This window comes from Onthophagus taurus, chromosome 3 (genome assembly GCF_036711975.1).
Source record: "Onthophagus taurus isolate NC chromosome 3, IU_Otau_3.0, whole genome shotgun sequence".
Lineage (NCBI taxonomy): Eukaryota > Metazoa > Arthropoda > Insecta > Coleoptera > Scarabaeidae > Onthophagus > Onthophagus taurus.
Window position 1 is genome coordinate 29547699 of NC_091968.1, and position 22692 is coordinate 29570390.

Genomic DNA, 22692 nt, shown 5'->3' on the forward strand with positions numbered 1-22692 from the left:
GATTACATTTCAGGCGTAAAATCACCACGACCGCAGTTAGTTTATAACTGAATAAAACGAGTGAGTAACGTGCAAATTACACAGAAGTGGCATTGAGTATTAAATCATTCACTCGTGAAAAGAGAACACACTCAAAATAGATTGAATAATAAGTTGTTTATTTATAAAAAAAAATGGTTAATAAAAATGATAAAAAAAATAAACATTCAAATGAAAACGAAGAAAATAACGATGATAACAAAAACAAAAAATTGGAAAATAAAAATGAAAGGCCTAATAGCTCACCCGCGATTCAAAATACATCAATAGAACGTATTATTAGTCCAAAAAAGAATATAAGTAAATTAAGAAAAGAAGAGTTAATGTTAAAACAACAAAAACGTTCATCTCGGAAACGATCCGAGTTTAAAAACCAACGTTCGAGTATGTCACTTTTATCGTATTTAATATCCGAAGAAACAATACATGCTGCTAAAATTTGCGAGGATGAAAAAAGGAAACCATCTTGTTTTGAAAACATTAACACAAACAATATTCCAGCCCAAAGGGGACATTTAGTAACAATAAATGAACCAGACGATCCATCACTTTCTTCATCTTCCAGAACAAATTATAAATACGACTCATTACCATCAACAGCAAAAAAATCATCAAAAATAAGCGTTGCTGATTCGGGAAAAATTCTTTCTTACCTTTTAAGCACACAGTCTTTACCAAAAATGGCCGCAATAGTTGATGATGAAACAGAACCAAATGAATTGTTGTTGGGTTATCGTAATCGTAAAACGAACGAAATGAAATTAACTGTAGTTCCGGCGGATTGTTTTGTTATTTATCAAGAAGATGAACCGAGTAAAACATTTACAATTGTTATTATCGAGGAGGATCAGGATAAATCGGAATTTGAATATCCTGTTTTGGAGAATAAATTAGAAAAAGAGAAAGATAATGATTTAACAGCTAAGAAATCTATACTTAAAGCAGTAAAAAATGAACCATTCGATACCAGAGGTTTTAGTGGGTATATTAACCCAAGTTGGCCAAAGAAAAAGAATTAAATGTATTACTAAAGATGAAATGAAATGAATGGTACGGTGTTATTTGACCTTATTTATTGTTACGGCTCAATTGAAATGATAACAGATTTGACCTCAAAGGTCAGGGATTAAGATTTTAGGATAATCAACATTTAAAAAAAATTTATTGAGAAAAATTGCGTCTTAAATATTCCTAATATAATTATAACTATTTACCAATTTTAAGCTTTCACAAGTCTTTATAGTTTTGGTTTTTCAATAAATATTTACATTAATTTACACATCTTTGATTTAAAATAATGTGAGATTAATTGTCGATTATTTTAAATCATATTTACATCTAAAATTAATGACTTTCAAAGTGGGAAGAACGAAAATATAAGAGATTGCAGCAAAAAAAATGGCACAGAATAAAACGTGTTAAAAAAATTCTTAATAAACTATATCACAGTATCACATATAGTTTTATCGTCAGTTACAAGGGAAGATTCCCCGATAGGAACAGCTGAATCAACCAAATTTTCCGCACTTAAAGAAGCAGTTCCAGTTTCGTTTCTTCTAAAACTCCCCCTTAAAATATTCGCTACTTGAGCCGCTGTTAAACCATCCGTTGTCGTGTTCGAGGCGTTCGTCACGTAAACCGAAACTTGATTAACATTCTCTGAACCAGTTTGGTTATTCATTTCAACTAAAACGGCGTTATAATCAGGTGGAGGTACCACCACGACTGTGCTTGATGATTCGGGGATGTTTGAGGAGGTTTGTCGTGAACTTCCTTCACCTAAAGCGTTTGCTATTCTTCGAACGCTCCTTCGAATACTTTGCCGAAGGAATTTTGCGATTCGGGCACCGGTTGCGGTGGTATAAGATGGTGGGGGAGTATATTTTGGTGGAGGATCTTCCGAGCGGACTACTTCCGGTACAACAACGGATGTTGCCAAAATGGTTGAAGCGATTTCTTGTATAGCCAAAGAATCCATGTGTTCTCCAAGTGGGGGACGGTATAAATATTGTATTCGCTAAAAAATAAAAACAAAATTCAAAAATAAACGCAATTAACACGTGTGTTATTAAAAATTAAAATACTGACATAATCTGCATCATCGTCGGGATAATCCTTAAGATATGCATAGGAAGCAACGTTATTTGTTAATAAAACGATTTAAAGTATTAATACACTTACGTCTAAGATATCTGGTGGTCCATTATTTAAATATCGATAACTTTGAATGACTGCAATTATCGGAATACACAAAACTGGTAAAAGTTGGATGATGGAACCAATTTGGCGCGCCCAAAGAGGCCAATATTCATCGGTTGGGGCATGGTGCCATATAAAGAGTTCCCGGAAATTACCATTTTTAAAAAAAGCCACGCAAAAAATCTGTTCAAAAATAAAACGTAATAAAAATTTGGTTATTATAAAAGTAATTACTCTATAAATTCAAAAAAATTTACTGGGGATGAAAGTGGATAAACACAAGGGAAAGCTACAATATTACAACTTTAACGGAAAACGAAAGGGAAATAATGGAGATAAAGAGGTTTGGGATAGGAATAATGGGAATTAGTGAAGCGAAAAAGAACAGTCTATATTTTTCAGAAGTCCAAGAAAATACATGGAGCAAGAAGGGAGTAGGAATAATTATAACAGAGGAACTAAATAAAAGAGTATACACCAGCAAGTTCATGAATTCTGGAATTGGGAATTGACCTAAACGAAAAGGTGATTATATTTTTACTCAAGTCTGCAGAAAACCTTTGATAAATCCAGAGAACAAGAAGAGGAAGTAATCTCCTTATAAATCCCATTATAAAATGGAAGACTGGAATGTGAGGTAATGATATACACAAGGGGGGAGGATTGATTGGCAACACAATGTGGAATCAGAGGAGGTAAGATAAATATACGTTTGTGGCGCACACTGGGCTGAATCCCAGTTCTAGCTGGACAAAATTATTTTATGGGCTTAACAAGGGCTAGAATAGCTTAAAAAAATAATAAAAAAATATATATATAAAGGAAAAAGTAGGTGTTTTAGTTCTCAGAACAAAATTTTGAGGCTTTTTCACATATTTTTTATGAAAAAAATAGTATAAAATAAAATGGAACGATTAAATCCTCCATCCAATCAGGATTTAGGCCTGGGTATAGTTGTGCAACCGCACTTTCGACAATTATTGATGATGTTATGTCTGCAACGGACAATGGCGCGGCTACTGTTTTGGTTTTACTTGACTTCTCTAAAGCGTTTGACACTATTAATCATCAACTTCTCTTAGCAATTCTTCATTATATTGGGTTCAATAATACAGCCTTAAATTTTTTTAATAATTATCTGTGCGGGAGAAGTCAGTATGTGGTTATTGATAATGATGTGCGGATCCTGCCGTATTGAGGTCTGGTGTGCCGCAGGGCTCTACATTGGGTCCCCTTTTGTTCACAATCTATACGTCTCAAATGTTGATCTTTGACCGCTTTTGCTCAAAATTTCATATCTATGCGGATGACACACAACTTTACCACAGCTTTAGCTCAAATAATGTGCTAGAGTCTGTTGTAGATGTAAACAATGATCTAGATAAATTTTTAAATATTACTAAGAAACATGGTCTTTTGTTAAATGGGAATAAATCGGTCTATATGGTGTTCGGGGGTAGGGAATCCAAAGCGCTTGTCAGCAATATGGCCCATATCTTTATAGATGGAATTGAATTGGAGAGGAAGGTCTGTGTCAAGGATCTTGGTCTTTACATTGACGACAGTTTAAGGTTTACACGTAACACAAGTGAACTGATCAGGCGTGCTTACGCAAAATTGAAAATGCTGTTTGCTCATAGGCCGATATTAAAAAGAATCTTTGCGAGTCTGTAATTTTATCCAACTTTACATACTGTGACACAATTTACGGCCACTGCCTGTTGACTGATGATGCGCGACGTATTCAGGTAGTTCAGAATTCTTGTATTCGTTTTATATTTGGTATACGCCGACGTCAGAGAGTATCGTATAAGCTGGGGGAGTTGAAGTGGCTGAGTATGTCAAGTCGTCGTCGGTTACATTTTGGTTGTTTTCTTTATAAAGTTGTGTCAAGTAAACTACCACCTTACCTCACAAACAAAATTACTTACAGAACGGATATTCATAATATTAATGTACGGCGTAAGGACCTCATTGACATTCCTCGTCACCGTACCCAATTGTTCAAGAGGTCTTTTAGTTATAACGCGGCATGTATTTTGAATAAGTACAGTCTGCTTTTTGCTCAACCATCGTTTCGCACTTTTAAAGAGTCTCTGCGTCTTAAATTGCTTAATGACTAGCGCGTCGTTCTACCTTCAACTCGAATTAGTGTATATATATATATATATTTTTTCTTTTTAGTTTGTTAGGGATATTTATTAATTTTTATTTGTTGAGGCTCCTCATTTTTTATATTTTTTTCGTTTTTTACTTATCGGCCACGATAATTGTTTCAGGTTGAATTTAATTTTGATTTGTTATTACTTTATTTTGTTTTTTTTATATATTTCTTTTTTTTTGTGTATGGGATTTCCAGGAAGACCAGGACGCCATAATTTGGCTTTCTGATGGAAATACCCTTTGGCAAACTCTATACTTAGTTATTTTAATGTATTACCTATATTGTATTGTTATGCCAATAAACTATTATTATTATTAAATAAATGCTAATTTAGTTTCTAGTAAAAGGAAGAACTATTTTTAAAAAAATTCTAAATCCGAATCATCTTCAAATTCGCTTGGAGAATTCTTCTCCGCTTCGTTATGCTGCTCATCAACTGCCTCAGGACTCAGCTCCTTCAACGATATTAAAATCATGTGCACTAAGTCTTCACAGGTTTTTATATATGAGAGGACTTTCTAGTGTGCTGGGCTCTGAATCACCTCATGTTCTTATTCCTTGCCTTCTGTGCCTCCTCTCAAAGCTGTCCTATTAGAACAAGATCATGTTTGATGGCTAAAGAGTCATGTAAAAGGATTTTATCTAGGAATGTACAGAATGCCTCATAGCCATATAGCGCCACAAACAGTTTGGTAAATGTTTTTCTTCTTGTCATTGTCTTAGTGAACAATTTGAGAAAGTTGTTTTATAAATACCAGAAGAATATATAAGCTTATCAGCGGCTTCATCTACATGCTTAAAAAATCGGCGGAACACGTCCCACTTCCTTGAACAACATACTTTGTCCACTTATACAGTGTGTGCGCTGGAAGGCTTCCTGTATCAGCCATCAATGACCTCAAAAACTCTCAGGATATCACGCTTTACGTAAATTATCCTTTTTCTTGCAATTTTAGTTCTCTATATTTTATCCGCCATCTTGATTTTTGACCCCAGATTTTTAATCAGCACCTCAAAAGATCCCCCCAATACCAAGTTTTATAAAAAAAATCAAGAGAAAATGAAATAGTGTTATCAGTTTTAATTGAAAATTTTTTTTTATCTCAATTATGGCACTCTTTCTTTGAATATATTATTAACTATATCATAATAAAGAAATTCTCAAAATTTGAAGTCAATATCATCTAATGAAAAAAAGCCTTGAGCAAAATTTGTGGGGGGAAAGAATAGCAGAAGTTAGGAAGAAGAGATTCTAGCAGATATAAAGGAATTAGCCAGAAACCAGAGGTAGTGGAAGAAGTGGATAGAGAAATAGGAAAAGATTTATCTGACGTCATAACGATCAGGAGAAGAAAATAAAAGTAATTACCATTAAAACAACGGGTAAAATAACGTTCCAAACGAAGGATAATAAAGCTGGGGCCCAACTATAAACACAAGAAGGTGATGAGTGTTTAAAAAGAGCTGTAACAACAGTATCTCCACTATAAGGTCTTCCTCGGACCATAAAAACAGCGATTATTTGTAATAGTATTACGAGAATTAACCACCAAAGTCCTCCAATTGTAACATCAAGGAAATAAACGACATAAACTCCAAGCTAAAAATACAATTTTTAATTATATAATTTTAATTGTTAATTAACATACTTCTGTAGTCATTGGTAATCCTAAAACAAATCCGCACGTACAACTAAAAAATGTAATTGTTGTTTCCCACGATTTCAGTACTTTAGCTTTAATAGCCATGATTCCAGTGATGACGCAATGCCAAATAGCTAATTGTTGAGCGATTCCAAATAAAATCAAGATAAAATAAAATAAAACGGCCCAAAACGGTGAAATTTTTTCCGAACCCAACAAAGCAAATGTTGCTGGAATCAATTCTGTGGCAAATCGTAAAACTTGATACCCGCTTTCTGTTGTTGTATCCATCCCGGGTTTTAATACTTTCTCACCAAGGATGTAAGAATTATGTCCCATATATCTTAAAGGAGTTGATCCTGAATTTCCAGGTAAATTATCCCTTAACGGTCTTAAAAAACCATAAGATGACATTTTTTCTAAAAAAAAAAAATGTTTTAATTTGTTTCAAATTAATTTTATAAATAATTACCAAAAGAATTCGGTTGATAAACATATCCATAAGAATGTAAAATTTGCACACAGGTATTCGCCAAAAAAGCAACCAAAATTAAAATGCTAAACGTTAAAACTGCAATTAAACTCGAATCCCTTTGCAATAAGTGTTTATTTTTATTATGCGAAGCCAATTGCATAACCGCAGCGCTTAATAAACCCCAAGTTAAAAAGGTTTCTTGTCCGGCGGCAACCCAACTTTTCGAATTTAAGAAAAATTCGCCCCACGAAGTCTCAGGGAAAACGATGTGAATGTATTCCGGCGGCATCATTCCCAATAATTTCGCACAGAAAATAAACATAGCGAACACAGGAAGTAACGTAAATACAAAAACAACTTTCCCGTAAGATCTGAGACCTTTACTTAATGATACGAAAACAATCATCCAAACAACAGCTAAATTAAAAGCAGGTTGAAACTTTATCGTTCCGTAAACGTTTCCGTAAACTAAGTTTGTTCGTTGGTAAACTACGCCGCTTAAGTAATCCGGAATTGTATCCGAAAGTTTAAATGATGTATTTAAAGGTTGATCTGAAAATAATTAAAATAATTTTATATTTGACGTTTAAATTTTCTTTTTTTTAAGTTGTCGAACCTTACGTTGTCATTGGGAATATAACCTCAAATAACAACGAGAACAAGGTAAGGTTTATTTTATTAATTAAAACATAATTACCTTTTCTGTATTGCATGAAAGGTTCTGCCCATCGATATTTATCCATTTTTGTTATAAAACTATCCCGGAAATAAACAAACATCCATGAAACTCCTGTTATACTATAAAGTCCAATTAAAGCTTGTGAAACTAATAATGAGACACCGACGCCTTGAAAAAGAGGTGAAATTCTCCACATATCAATAACTCCGGCTCCAAGTTGTTGCCCGAGACATAATTGTAACGTAAACATTGGTAAACCAATAACCATGGATAATATAAAAAATTGAAATATAAAATTTGCCCCGAAATGTATGCTTAATATTGCAAAGCGGCAAATATTGAATAATCCTAGTGAACAGCTTAAACAGGCTAACATTGAACTTAAACTGTGCGGCCAATGTCCTAATGGACTTTCTACATCCGGCAATTCAGATCTTACTCTTTCACATAACCTAAAAGAAAATAAAAAGGTATTATTATTAATAAAAAACTAAAAATGAATTAACAGCGAGGAAGTAGACCTACACATAATTATGTATGAGAACGTTCTGAATCAATTAAAACTGTACATTTATTAAGGTTAAGTTATAAAGAAAAAAAACCTAACCTCAAAACGTCAAATGAATTTAAAAAGATCAAAATTTTAATTTTTTTTTGATGTTATTTTTATAATTTGAAGTTAAAAACGTTTTATTTATGTGCTTTTTTTATATATAAAAGTAAAAATTATATTTTAATTACTTTTAACTTACCGTAAAAAATAAAAAAATTCCATAATTTTAAAGAAAACGTTAATAAAAGCTACAATTACATCGCACAAGCAAGTTTTAAATATTTAGGTCCTTGCGTACGTTATAGAAGAACAAGAACGACTAACAGTTACAGTTCCGGCGTCATCGTGACCCGTAACAGACGAAGAGGAAAAGACGAGAAGAACTAGAAGAACGGGATAAATTCTGCACGCACCAAAACTTTCAAAAAAAATTAAATCAAGCAATCAAATTTTATTTTGATTTAAAAAAAAATCGTTAAAACGTCAAAAAAAGATAAAATGAGTGATGGATTTAAACCTTCAATTGATGTGCATCCTTTAATACGAGTAATTTTAATTTAAACTAATTAAAATTGATTCAAAAAAATGCATTTTAGGCAGGGAGATGGAGCTTTTTAATCGCAGGAATTATATACGGCTTTAATAAGCGCATATTATACTCCCACATCGAATCGAAAGCTCGCGAAGAACGTTTAAGGAGAAAAGCTGAAAGAGATGCTGAACTCGCCGAAGAGCGACGAAAACAATCCGAAAAGGATTTAGAGGAATTAGGAAGGATGTGTATACCGGAAAGTTATCCTCCTCAGTGTCCTCCAGGAACTGTTCGACGTCCGGATTCGGATTCGAACGATTCGGAAAGTGTTAAAACCACAGAAGGAGATGAACCCGAAATTGTTAAGAGTAAAGAACCGGAAGATCGATGTTAAATGAAAATGTTTTATAATTTTTATATAATTAAATGAAGTATTTTGACCTTTTCCAACGTGGGGTGACTCATATATGGAAATTTATTGATTTTTTTATTCGAGCCAAAAATGTTCTTAGAACATGCAAAGAAACTTAATTCGAGTTAATAAGCAACGATCTAAAAACTAAATAAAAATTCAATGTTCATTTTGTCAATTGTCGCTAACTTCTCGACAATTTGATAAAGATAACCTAAGAATTTAATTCAATTCTTTTTATGCGATAATGAAAAATAATTTAAGTTATGTATCTGATGATGAATTTTTCAGCGATTATGACGAGGTTGAGAATGAAAGTGATGATGAACCTGGAATCAATCTGATGTTCACTAAATCACAATTTTGACATTTCAAACATAACCTAATTCAAATTAGTCTTAAAGACTTTCTCTACAAACTGTCTACAAATTTTTATTATTAACTCAGCAACTTTTATATGATATTGAAAATAGCATCTTTTATCTCAGTTTGAGATATAAATCGTTTCTTAACAATAAAAAATAATGGAATTTCTTTATATTTTGGCGTTTTCGAACGTATCCTAATTCAACTTAATTGCTTTTAAAGACTTTTTCTTTTTAAATTGTTCTCATTAACCGAGCAATTTTTATGATATTGAAAATAGCATCTTTTATCTTCAATATGTGATATAAATCGTTCCTTAACTACAAAAAGTAAAGTCAATGAAATTTCTTTTAATTTTGATGTTTTTGAATGTATCCTAATTGAACTTAATTTCTTTCTGAGGACACTGAATAACAACTAAAGCTAGAAATAGAATTAACACTTGAGCTAGAACTCACTTCACCATATTAGTCCATTTATATCAAAGTTTTATTGTGGTTTAAAAATTTTTTTACCTTCTCGAATTCGTTCCTCCACCTTCATCGGTAGCACCCACTCTGATCGGTGATGGAATCGGAGTACAACTCGGTGTGCTATCAACAGTAGTCGCAACACTCGATTCGCTCGAAGAGGGACTAGTATGCCTCCTATTCCGTGACGAAGAGGAATTTATCCGGGTTCTATTTCCTGGGGGAACTTCATTTCCGGTTTCCGAAACCAACGTGGCTGGTGACCGTTCTTCCGCACCGATTAAAACCGAAGGTGCGCTCGTTGGTCGTTGATTTCTCGTCTCAATCGGGCGATTTTCAACAATTTCAACATTTTCAACTTCATTGGTTGTATTTTCATTAGAAACCGATATTGTAGGTGTATTTCCGGTGTCGCTGGGAAGTCTTAAATGTCTCAATCTTCGCATTGAGCTTCTTAACCAATGCGGTTCGGGCGTTGAATGTAATTTTTGAACTTGTTCGTCATTTTCCGTTTGATTTTCGTTGCTATCTGATTGAATCTCGTGGGTTTGATGATGTGAAGAAGCCGTTTGGGGAATATTTTGTTGATTTTTTTCAATTTTTAATGGAGGAAGTGATGTTGAAATGCTTGAAACGGTTGAACGATATGGGTGCGAACGTCGAAACGCTTCGTTTCTCGTCGATTCGCTTGATGAAAATCTAAAACTAGATGATTTTCGTAATAAATTTGCACAACAAGAGGGCGAAGTTATTGAGGAATTCGAAGAATTTGAACATAAACTGATTTCTTGTAGATTTCTTTCTAAATTTTCTTTGCAGCCTTCTTCTTCGTAATCGATGAAAGAACAATTCGTTTCAATATTTTTTAAATAAGAATCTAATTCTTCAAGATAAATCCTTACTAATTCTTCTTCTTCTATGACAACATCGCAATCTTCCAAAGAATCATTAATTACTTTATCTAATTGTTCTAAAACACTTAATACTTCACTATCTTGCACGAAATCATTTAAATCCTCATTAACATCATCCTCATCATCATCTAAATCAATTAAAATATCTTCAACATCGATTGTATCAATAAACGTTTTATTTACTGGATTATTTATAGAATTTTGAAGTTTCTTTTCGAGTATTGTAACGTCTGAATCGATTAAATTATCCGTTGTTAAATCATCTTCAAGATTTGAAATGTTTTCGTTGATTGGGGATGAGATATTTGGTGGAGAACCAGCGAAATCGATTAAATCCGCCTCAAAAGCTTCTAAATTAGACATTTTTTAGACGATTCTGAAAAAAATAAAATTAAAATTAAGGTTTGCAATAAAAATTGTTATCAGTTTTAATTGTTTTATTGTTTCATTAAACAAATAAAGTTGCGAATAAAGAAAATGTGTTTATATGGTGATAGAATTGCACAGGAAAACGGTTTTTAGAATGTAGGTCATGAAGTAATTGCGTAAAACTAGAAAGAACGCGTGCGATTGTGTGAGAAAAGAAATTGTATAACAAAGTTATAATTTATAAATATAAATTTTTATTAAATTAAAAATTATTTTTAAGTTGGTAACTAATTTGACGTAAATGTCAAAATCGCGATACAATATTTTTAATTAATTTATTTTTAAATTTGTTGTTATTCGGTTAAATTAATTAATAAACAATAAATTGTGATTATTAAAAATAATTTCATCAAATTTATTAAATTAGTTAATTGTATTAAAATTAAGAAAAATTATTTTGTTGCTTTCTATATTCCGGTTTGTTTTATGACGTAATCAAAACAATTCTTGGTAAATATATTATTTTTAGATTTATTATTTAATACAATGGAAATATACATTTTAATACAACCATTTTCAATGATTATTTATTATTAATTCTTCAAATTTCTATAAATAATTTTTTATTAAAAAAAAAATTTGTTGGTATAATTTGGTTGCTAATTTGACAGATGTAAACAAAGTGGATATGATTTTATTAACAGCATAACCTCTATTTTTTTCGTTGTGTTAGTGCGTGTGATACTGCTTTTTAAATTTAATTATAAGCATTAAATAATGAGAACTTTAAGTTAATGGTAAGAACTATTATTATTTTTTTTACTAATTCATTGAAAACTTAAATTTTTAAAGTCTATAACTGACGTCACATATGCCTCATTCATTATACGCCATTTTGATCATGACAATTGTCAATGGAAAATCAATTTTGCTGCAAAAATGCAAAGGAAATAGCAAAGAAGAAATTTGTTGTCGTACAGTACTGCACAAAGTTGTACTCTGGGCTGGTGACAGTGCCTTTCCTGCGTGGTGACATATTTTCGATGAAGTAGCAATTCACTTGCTTAGATATCAAGTTGAATACTAGTTTAATCAGTACATTATGCAGATCATTAACCCAGATAAACAAAACTAATCTTATCCAATATTTCTTACCTGGAGGTTATTGACCTTGATAATCATAACTGACTATACATAACTCTACCCAAATGCTTGTTTAGTATAATAATACTAACTTGATATACGGGGAGATTGTAATAGAGGGGCACCGAAGCACTTAATGGCAGAATAAGATTTAGGTGAGGTAACGAAGAGAAGGTTTATAGATATTCAATAGAGGATGAGGAGAGACTGTGTAGGGAGGAGATACGAGCAGCATAAGGAGTGCTTCCACCAAAGCCACTGCCTCAGCAACTTTTACAAGACTTAAAGGCATTTTTCTTGTCTAGCAACAGTGAACGACACTAAACGTCACATCTTTCTGTAGATATTTCAAATAAAATCGAGCAATACGTTCCAAAGTTATTGCAGTTTGAAACTGGTCATCATTTTAGGTGATGGGTTTTTTATGCCGCTGAGTGTATATACATCAGATTCCTTGTACACAATATGATGACCAGTTTCAGGTTAATCCAATTTTAATCACTGAATTATAACTCCATTTGATAAAGCCGAGGCCAAGGCGTTACAATATGATGAGCAGTTTCAGGTTGATATAATGCTAATCACAAGCAACCTCGACTTAACTAGTCAAAAGATCTACAACTTTACCTAATATGTATTTCTGAGAAGCATGTTACTATTGGCGAGCACTATATCTTCGTCGATGTCATCTGCGCAACTGACCGGCAAAGATAGATTTGCCAAGCTGTAAGTAAGCAGCATGCACTATTCCCAAAAGTAAAGTATTATTCCTGTGTATACATTTATGATTAATTAACAATTCTCTATATGAATTTCATCACTGTTACAAAACAAGCTAAACCTTGGGTTAATAAACACTTAGGTAGAGACAAGTTCTTTAATTGTGTCGAAATCTCTTAAACAAGACTTCAGTCAATTAAAAATGGGGTTCACTCGGATAATACAGAGCCAATTATAGATGGCGTTAATTTTAAAAATGGCAAACGAAGTTTATTAATTTATTGTAAAATCTGCAAGGTTTTTCCTCTATAAAAAAAGGCAAAAAATCCCCTTTTCTTTAATTTAATTCATTTCATTCAATTTCATAAGAATAGATGTCACCGTTTCGGAATTTTCTCTTTTATAAAACTAACTGTACATGAAAACGTGCTTTGTATATGCCTTCTTTAGTAAATCGAATGCATTCGATTAACTGTTCACATCAACATCTGTCTAGGTAATTACAAGGTGCTTATCATGTATTAATGTTGAGATAACGATGACCTACACGTAAATTTAATGATTTCCGGGAACGTTTTTCATCTTTAAAAAGATTTTTATAAAAACGAGGAATTATTAAATAACTAATTGATCTTTATATAGAAACAGGTTGAGTCAGATTTTTTTTGTTGCTAAAAAAGGAAAAAACATAACTTAAGATATTTTTATCTGTTTGCTTTATTCATTCCGATTTTTTTTGTTTAACCATACTAATTTATGTTTGTTTTATTTAAATTTTTAAAAATAGTTCTTTATAAATGTTGTTGCTAAGTTAAACAAAAGTAACGATAAAGTCTTACCTTCTTTTTCTTGAATTCTAACAACCTTACAATTGTTCTATTTTAACTGTTTGAAAAGGGCAAAAAGAGAAAGTCCCTCAACAGAAAACACACCCACTACGTGTTTAAAACGCGAAAACTAACACCATCACAAGAGAAGAAACCCAGCTTTTGTGGTTCGATAGAGCTTCAGGGTCACATGTTACCAAGTAACAGGTAAACTCTTCGACGCTCACAACAAACCACGGTATAACACAAAATTTTCTTCATCAATATAAATTAAAATTATAAAATAAATTCAAATTTTAATTACTTCATTAATACGGTGATTTCTTTTCGCAAACGAATCGACACGAAAAAGGTCTTTTTCTTTTAAGTTGAGGTCAAAACGATGACGACGTCCACTCTACCGGGCTTTTCTACCGATACTACTTGGTTTATACTGGTTGGTGGAGTGGAGGTCTACATCGGGGCACAACCGGGGACTAGAAGGAGGTATATCTCTACCGATAGAGGTAGAGAAGGTGATCACGGTACCTGCCCGGAAATGTCCGTGAACTTATATTTATACATAAAGGTATTTTACGTCATAAACAAAGACTTTACTTAGGTTCGTTTTTAAAACAACTTTATGATAAAACTAAATAAGTCGCATTCCAAGAGAATTTTAACGGATCGTTAGATAGTGAAACACTTTCGAAATGATTACAACACAATTTCATTCAGTACTAAGTACAGTGTTATTAACTAGAATTAAATTAATGTTTACGAATGTTAATAAAGATTTCAAATTGAATCTGTCAATGTCATTGTTGAAGATAAAGTCGGTTCCTATAACCGATTTAATTTGATGTGATTTGATGTGGAAACGTTTCTTTATTTTAATACTTTTTAAGCGATTTCAACATCATTTCAATAATTTACCGTTTTGGCGATAATAATTAATAATAATCAAGATTTTTTATTTCTTTTTCAAAACTAAATATCTCTAATTGTACTAATTTCATGTTTTTAAACAAAGATGTCACTAATTGCAGTGAAAATTTATTATTTTTAAAATATATTATTATTATTGTTTTAAACTATATAAATATTTATCATATCTGAATTAAATGAATAAAAATTAATTTATTGAAATATATCAAACTTACCTCAATGATTAATCGCGCTAACTAAAAGTTTCAAAATTTTTTTTTTATTTCAATACATTCAATTTAATTGCGACACGTATTACATTTCATTATTACATAATCCAAGTAATAAATTAATTTCTTTTTATATAAAAGCGTTTACGTAATGGAAAAATTTTGTTATTTCTTTTATGTTAAATTAAACTAAATTACAGTTTTCTATAATTAATTCATTCAAAGATGTCACCACTATTTTTTTTAATTTAAATCAAATTAAAATTTATAATAAATATACAAAATAATCTTATAATCTCTCCTCAATTTCACGCAACCTCCTTAATAATAACACCTCATCCAAAGTATGTTTACACAAATACTGCCCATTTAAGAATAAAACAGGAATTTCCGTTCTGTATAACCTCAAATATCTCAAATTATCTTTTTTGGTAATATCGACGATTTCTAATTCACAACGATCGAGGTAATTGGTTAATTTTAATTTGACTTCATCGCATAACGGACAAGGATTTTTCGTATACAACGTAATTTTGGGTACAACGTTCTTGGGCAAAGTCTCCGGTCTGAAAATAAAATTGGTTACAAAGATCAAGAAAAAGTCACTTTTTAGACTATTTTTAGGGGCAAAGAAGAGGAATAAAAATAAAACGTCTCACAATTTAAAACGATACAAGAGTTAGTTTTATTTTTAATAAAACATAAAAAAATATAACCTCACTTATTTTTATAGTATTATTATAATTTCTTATAACTTACAATTTTTCAATTAAAATTGACGAAGCTCCGCCACCACCGTTACAAATAGCAGCAACACCTTTTTGGCCCGGTTTTAAAGCATGCACTAAATGCGTTACAATTCTCGCTCCGGACATTCCAATTGGATGTCCTAAACTAACAGCACCGCCGTGTATGTTAACCTTGTTATGATCTATCCCCAACATCTTCTCATTCGCTAAAACAACAACGCTAAACGCTTCGTTAATTTCCCACATTGCGATATCATCCTTGTTAACTCCTGCGTTTTTTAATAAAGTTGGAATAGCATGAGCTGGGGCGATAGGGAAATCAATTGGGTCGATTTCTGCATCGTAAAATCCCACGATTCTCGCTAAGGGTTTCGCGTTGAGTCGTTTTGCATGTTCTGGGGTTGTTAAAATTAAAGCAGCAGCTCCGTCGTTTAATGTTGAAGCGTTTCCGGCGGTTACTGTACCATTGTCTTTTTGAAAAACTGTGGATAATTTGTTGAATTTTTCGAAATTAACTCGTTTGTATTCTTCATCGGCTGAAAAGATTTTATCAGGTTGCCCTTTTTTTTGTGGTACTGGAACTGGAACTAATTCATCAGCAAATGCATTTATTTTATACGCTTCTTCGCTACGTTTATAAGAATCAATTGCGAATTCATCTTGTTGTTGTCTTGTAATTCCCAATTTCTTTGCTGTATTCTCGGCACAGTTCCCCATATGAAACTTATTATAAACGTCTGTTAACCCATCCAGGACAATTCCATCAACTAAATTAACTTGACCATAAGGAGTTTGTCCTCTATTTAAATAATAAGGCACCTTTGACATTGATTCCATTCCACCAGCTAAAACACATTCTTGACTTCCAGTTTGAAGAGCTTGTGAAGCTAACATTATTGCTTTCATTCCAGATGAACATACTTTATTAACAGTTGTGCAAACAGTAGTTTTTGGCATTCCAGAAAAAATCACAGCTTGTCTCGCTGGGGCTTGACCAACACCCCCTTGGCACACATTACCCATATAAACCTCTTTAACTTCTTCTTTAGGAATTCCAGCACGTTCAATTGCTGCTTTAATCGCAACAGCTCCTAATTGTGGGGCAGACATCGATGAAAGGGATCCCAAAAAGGATCCCATTGGGGTTCTAGCAGCTGATATAACAACGACTTCATTGAGTTTTGGGGCCGTGCTATATGACCGGATAACCTATAATAATGAAATTAAATTTAAACAGAATTATAGATATTTCATCTTACCTGAGCGAATCTGAATGCCATCGTTATCGTATTTCGGGCTAAACTACTGTTGCAATGAAGTTTTAAACTAAAAATATGTGAAAAAACAGACTTTGACCTTATCCACCATATATAACCTGGTTGTTGTTACAAGACTTGTCTTGAAGATAATCGTTGTTATGTACTTAAAATCAGGTTGAAATGAATCAATTTGAATATAAAAACCGGTTTAAACTGTTTAATATATGCAATAAATAAAGAGGAAATAAAATTGAAGGTTAGATTGCGTTAACAACTTTAAATTACATTTTTTATTTTAAAGAATTTATTTACGGAAAGAAATCAGATCTTTATGTACTTTTATATGTTTTATTGGTTTATTAACAATACAAGAATTAAATAATTAAAAAGAATAAATAATTTTCATATTTGACAAATAAAACTTGGTGTATCTTTAATCTACGAGATGGCGCAACTTAATTAATCCCAGATTGAATTTGAATTAAATCGAATCAAATTGAATGCTAATTTTATGTAAATATTTATATAAAAAAGAGGATTTAAATAATTTTTTTAATAATTAATATTAAGGATTTAATAAAGAATTTGTACATCATACACCTTCCGCCATCTACAGTTTAAAACTTAAATTTTATTTAACCTAAGTTGAAGATGGCTCAAATTGAGTTCTTTGATGAAGTAATGAATTCGGTTTTAACTGCAATAGAAGAGTTTAAATCAGATATTTTCATTAACATAGAAAGCACGCTGTATCACGAAATAGAAGCGAAAATAAATCTTCTATTATTCAAGGTGAAATCCGAATTGCTAATGTTTCGAAATCCATTTGAAAGATTTAGCGGGGATTATCAAGAGTAAATATATTAAAAAGTACATTATTTATTTATTATTATTATTAATGTCGTAGATTAGAACATCAAGTGCAACAAGTTAATTATTTATTGAGGATTATGGTAAAAGTCAATGAAATATCTGAGACGATTTCAAAATTAAACCGAGAATAAATAAATCATAATAATTAAAAAGTAATTAAATAAGAATAGAATGAAATAAGAATAAAATAAAAATAATTAATTTAAAGGTTTAATTCATTATTATTCCACTAGATGTCGTTTAAATTTGACATTTTATTTTTGACATTGACAGTTATAGTTATTAATCATCGAAAAAAAGAAGTAAAATGGTAAATCATTTAGAACTAATGATGTTAAAATTCATACGCCCCCCTCACGTATTTAATATGTTACGCAATGTAAGTTAGTTTACTTCGTTTCCTTTTAATTTAATATATTCGTAACTGACGTATTTCATCTTAAAAACATAACCTTACAAATACGCAATGAATATCGAGAAAAACCGACTAAAAACCTACAGAAATTGGCCCCCTTACGTGCCGGTTTCACTCGTGAAACTTGCTAAAGCAGGATTTTATTATACGGGAAGAAATGAAACGGTGAAATGTTTCTCGTGCGAGATTGAAATATCCGGATGGGAGTTTGGTGATCCAGTTCAGGTTATGGGAAAACATCGATCATCTAGCCCACAGTGTCCGTTTGTTTTAAATCAGTCAACATGCGGGAATATTCCTCACATACCCCACTCGTATTCAGTTCCAACAAATAACATCACAAACAACACAGAAGATTACAAAACTGAATCTGCTCGATTACAAACCTTTGCTAATTGGCCGAAATTAGATGTTGTGGCACCGGAGGCACTCGCCAAATCCGGATTTTACTCACTCAAGGTTAAAGATTACGTTAAATGCGCCTTTTGCGATGTCGTTTTAATTTCGTGGGAACAAGGAGATAACCCGAACACAGAACATTACCGTTGTTCTCCGAATTGTAGTTATTTAAAACTTATGAATAATGAAAGAAATGTTACCACCAGTAACAGCAATTCAAATCTGTTATTAATCGAAGGAGACGGAAACTTAAGTAATTTAGGGGTGCAAGAACATAAATTACCGAAACATCCCGATTTTGCAACTTACGAAGCCAGGATAAGATCTTTTGCAAAGTGGCCTAATTCGGTACCACAAAAACCGGAAGATTTAGCTTCCGCAGGGTTTTATTATGAAGGATTTGGGGATCGCGTTCGCTGTTTTCATTGTGACGGGGGATTGAATCATTGGGATCCCGATGATGAACCTTGGTCTCAACACGCTCATTGGTTTCCCAGGTGCTGTTACATACTTTTAATGAAAGGACAAGAATTTATTCAACAATCATCACCGGTTAATGTAAGTAGTATAAAGATTTGATTTAATTTTAGTTTTTAAATTTTTTTGTTAGGTTATATTTGTAAGTGTTGATAATGTAGTTTGCATACTTTTACAACGCCATCTAATAAATTATTCATGAACTAAAACATTTAAAAAAAATAGGTATTAAAAAATGCAAGAAAAGGGTTTAATCTTTATTATTTTTAATTTTTATATCTTAACGATTATCGATAAGATGACATTGATGGTTGTTCAAAACAAAGTAATCCAGATAATTAAAATAAAAATTCTTGGAAAATTAAAATTTTCTATTGTTTGTTTTCTAATCTATTGTTTTTAAATAGATCATCAATGCATCTCTAAGTATATTTTATTGTAAGCTTAAATCTATCTTAAATTTATTTCACAATGTTAGGTGACTTGCAATGTTAGATAATTTGCTATGTTAGATAATTTGTAAAAAATTAGCTCTTTTTATTTTGACTTTGACAAGTAAAAAAACATAACCTCAGTTGAGACTGTAAATTATGATGATTATAATTCTGATTATATTATCAGATCACTATCTATGTATCAGATCCAGAATTGAATATGGTTTGTGGATACTAATGCCTATTCCTAAAATTATGATGAATAAACTTAAGATAACATGCTATGAAGCCTATAGAGCTATACTGGGTGTCTTGAGATCTTCCTCAACAAATGCGTTAATGATTGAAGCAGGTGAAACATCTATTAAAGTTAGAGCAAGACTGTTGTGTACTAGATTTCTGAGAAACTTTATCAAAAGCGTTACTAAAATCAGTGTAGATAGAGTCCATCAGACAGTTGTCATCAAAAGAATGCAAAATGTAATTAGTATATTCGAGAAGATTCGTCTCAACCGAACAAACAACAAAAAAATCCGTGTTCTCCAAGGTTGAAAATATTCAATCAATAACTTTCTAAAACAACAAATTTAATTTTCTTATTTTTAATCCAATTTATATTTGTTTTTGCGTACTTGAACGAATAAGGCGTAGTTATTGAAAAGTATTATGAGGATATAGAAATATTTTTGCAATGCCTTGTTTATTACATTTTATCGACAAAATAACAATATTTTGATGAAGCAAAATCTGAATGTTGTGTTGTCATTATTCGTTTTGAAACGATCAGAAATGTATAAAAAACGATTAATTAACGCAACACAATGTGCAATTTCTTTTCATCATTATTAAAATAATCCACTGAATAAGTGTTCCAAGAAATATACTTTACCGCGTCATTATTCGGCGCCAGACTATGATTACACGACGTAAATTCCGTAGATTACAACACTTGAATTGTAAAAATATGAAATACAGGGTGTTTTCGAATTAAAACAATGTTTGAGTAATGAAAGAAGTTAAAATAACTTAAAAGGCGGTTGGGTTTCGTCCGTTCAAGCGAAGTCGACGTCGCTGTTGAGGTCCATTGACGGCCGCAACAGCAAAACGATGTCAAGACGCGAAGGTCACAGAGGTTACGTTGCATTCCATCGACATGACTAAGAATCTCTCTTTCTCGTTCCTTCCAAACCGCTTCTTGTAGCTTGCACAAACGGCATAAGTGAGCGTTCGTTGCATCCAGCATTCGGCCTCCAGCTCTCCTTTATATAACTTTATCCTTTTTAATTATTCATTAGCGATTAGATTAGTCATAACAAGAATTAAAAGAGTTTTATTCAACTTAAATAGTTAATTATTTTATTTCTTTTTAGGATAATGCAGTAACGATCCCTACAGCATCATCAAGACCATCTTCTAGACGTGGTGAAACCCCAACCGATCAACAACTTCAAACATACCTCGATTCCGATCAAGCTAGATCCGCTTTAAGCGTTGGCCTTCAATTAGATCGTGTAAAACGAGCGATTAAAAATAAACTTGAAGAAACCGGGGTGGGTTTTTCCTCGAGCGACGCCCTCATTGAAGCTGCTTTAAACCTTCAAATCGACGACGAAGACTTCGATAGTCCAAACACGAGTAATTCGAATTTATCGAAGACCGTTTCAATTATTTTAGAAGATGTTTTACATTCAGCGGTTTCCGGACAACCGAAATCCACCGATGGAGGGGTCGTTAAAAAAGAAATTCCGAAAAATGATTATCAACGAAAAAATGGGGAACAGATGAGTCTCGAAGAGGAAAATCGACAATTAAAAGAAGCGAGGATGTGTAAGATTTGTATGGACGCTGAGGTTGGAATTGTTTTATTGCCGTGTGGACATTTGACTTCGTGCGTTCAGTGTGCACCAAATTTAAAAGATTGTCCCTTGTGTAGGGCTCCGATTAAGGCTACCGTCAGAACGTTTTTTTCTTAGTTTTCTTTCGCTTTTTTTTGTTGATTGGTGATGTTTTTTTTTCTGTTGATTTTTTTAACTTCAAATATACGCTTATTATTTTAAATAAGTGTTTAAAAAAGAATTATAACATAACCTTCAAATTCCATCCTTTCTATAAACGTCAAATTAGACAGGTTATAAGTTATAACCTCAAAGTTTTATTTCTTATTAATAATTTAATAATAATTTATTCCAATCTTTTTTAAAACTTGATATAGGAATGCGAAAACGTTGAGTGTAGGTTTAATTAATTTAATTTACTTTATCTTTTGCTAATTCTTTTTAAATTTTTTGCATTTATTGACCTTTGTTTCATAAATCAATAACTCTGGCGTCAATTTTTATCGATATTAGATTAATATCGATATCAATTAAAAATAATTGCATTTATTTCGAGTGATTTTTAATTCAATCGTGCAAATTTCAAATTCCCCGCCAAATTGACGCTGTCACGTCCAACTTTAAAATGGTTTTCCAATTTTTTTCCACACGATTTAAATAAAACAAACACAAATTTATTTACAATAATTTATTTATAGCGTATTTATTAATTATTTCTTTTTAAATACTTAATAAAATAATACATCAAAAACGTCTAAAAATGACAACCTAATATTTTTTTTGACGTTTAACGATAACGTCAAAACCGTACAATTACGTAATTAATTTTTATTAATTATTTATTAAATAATTTAAAAACTAATTCATTTTATGGAATATAAATTTTAATACGATAACTTTCCTCTTTTTTACAAATCGGACAATTAGGAAGTTTATCGTTGCATTCTTCGCAAGTGCTAAGATGTTTACAAGGTAGGGATAAAATGTTTCGTATTCTATCACAACATATAACGCATTGTATATTATTAGGAACCTGTTCTTTGGATTCGTGTTCTTTAGACGTGTGGTATGTTTGTAAAAACTCCTTGTTTCCGCCGAGATTTAAAAAGGGACAATTTGGGGACCAACGCTGATGTTCGCTCCACGGATTATCGTCGGCCTCCCAATCATTTAAACCAACTCCGCAGCTAAAACATGTCACCTTATCACCTTCACCGACGTAATAAAATCCGGCTTGAGCTAAATCTTTCGGTTTCTGATTTAGTTGCTTTGGCCAATCTTTAAATGTTTGCAGACGACTTGTTAATGTGTCACTTCGAAACGGTGAGTATCGTTCTGGAACTCCTGCCCGATTAGAGTAGCTTTCAATTGGAATTACAGCTGTGTTCATTTCTATACTTTGGTTTGATTTAATTCCTTCTGCTGTAAAAAGAAAAAAATAGGATTTTTGTTTTAAATAAAACATTTTTAACTTACCCCTCTGCATTGTATGGGAAAAATGAAATTGCTATTCGTTGGCTCGTAAGTAAGTACACAAAATGTTATCTTTTATCTGATACCGGTTAAGTTCCAGTTAAACTACGGCACATTAATGTGTGTGTTATTAGAAA

The 22692-nt window shown here is 31.9% G+C and overlaps 5 protein-coding genes across 6 annotated transcripts; 2 read left to right on the top strand and 3 right to left on the bottom strand.

Moving 5' to 3' along the window:
• Positions 1-1184: 1184 nt before the first annotated feature.
• On the bottom strand, positions 1185-13961 carry LOC111416045 (sodium-dependent transporter bedraggled). Of its 2 annotated transcripts, none has more exons than XM_023047989.2 (8): positions 13810-13961; positions 9578-10822; positions 7218-7651; positions 6518-7072; positions 6052-6464; positions 5772-6002; positions 2221-2421; positions 1185-2056 (listed from the first exon to the last, which is right to left on the bottom strand). In XM_023047989.2, exons 2-8 carry the CDS (start codon positions 10807-10809, stop codon positions 1478-1480), a joined length of 3645 nt encoding a protein of 1214 aa, XP_022903757.2. In that variant the 5' UTR covers positions 10810-10822; positions 13810-13961; the 3' UTR covers positions 1185-1477. The 2 variants fall into 2 exon arrangements, with proteins under 2 accessions (XP_022903757.2, XP_022903756.2); XM_023047988.2 differs by having other exon boundaries at positions 13518-13961.
• LOC111416047 (uncharacterized) lies at positions 8088-8729 on the top strand. Its single transcript, XM_023047993.2, has 2 exons — positions 8088-8298; positions 8349-8729. The coding sequence occupies exons 1-2, from the start codon at positions 8251-8253 to the stop codon at positions 8676-8678; spliced, it is 378 nt and encodes a 125-aa protein (XP_022903761.2). The 5' UTR covers positions 8088-8250; the 3' UTR covers positions 8679-8729.
• Positions 13962-14869: 908 nt separating the features above from the next.
• LOC111416079 (Acetyl-CoA acetyltransferase 1) lies at positions 14870-16880 on the bottom strand. Its single transcript, XM_023048024.2, has 3 exons — positions 16650-16880; positions 15401-16599; positions 14870-15207 (listed from the first exon to the last, which is right to left on the bottom strand). The coding sequence occupies exons 1-3, from the start codon at positions 16668-16670 to the stop codon at positions 14931-14933; spliced, it is 1497 nt and encodes a 498-aa protein (XP_022903792.1). The 5' UTR covers positions 16671-16880; the 3' UTR covers positions 14870-14930.
• Positions 16881-17793: 913 nt separating this feature from the next.
• LOC111416078 (Death-associated inhibitor of apoptosis 2) lies at positions 17794-21308 on the top strand. Its single transcript, XM_023048023.2, has 2 exons — positions 17794-18894; positions 20618-21308. The coding sequence occupies exons 1-2, from the start codon at positions 17989-17991 to the stop codon at positions 21218-21220; spliced, it is 1509 nt and encodes a 502-aa protein (XP_022903791.1). The 5' UTR covers positions 17794-17988; the 3' UTR covers positions 21221-21308.
• A 447-nt stretch (positions 21309-21755) lies between these two features.
• On the bottom strand, positions 21756-22680 carry LOC111416052 (baculoviral IAP repeat-containing protein 7-like). The gene is made up of 2 exons (XM_023047997.2): positions 22559-22680; positions 21756-22504 (listed from the first exon to the last, which is right to left on the bottom strand). The coding sequence occupies exons 1-2, from the start codon at positions 22566-22568 to the stop codon at positions 21951-21953; spliced, it is 564 nt and encodes a 187-aa protein (XP_022903765.2). The 5' UTR covers positions 22569-22680; the 3' UTR covers positions 21756-21950.
• Positions 22681-22692: the final 12 nt, after the last annotated feature.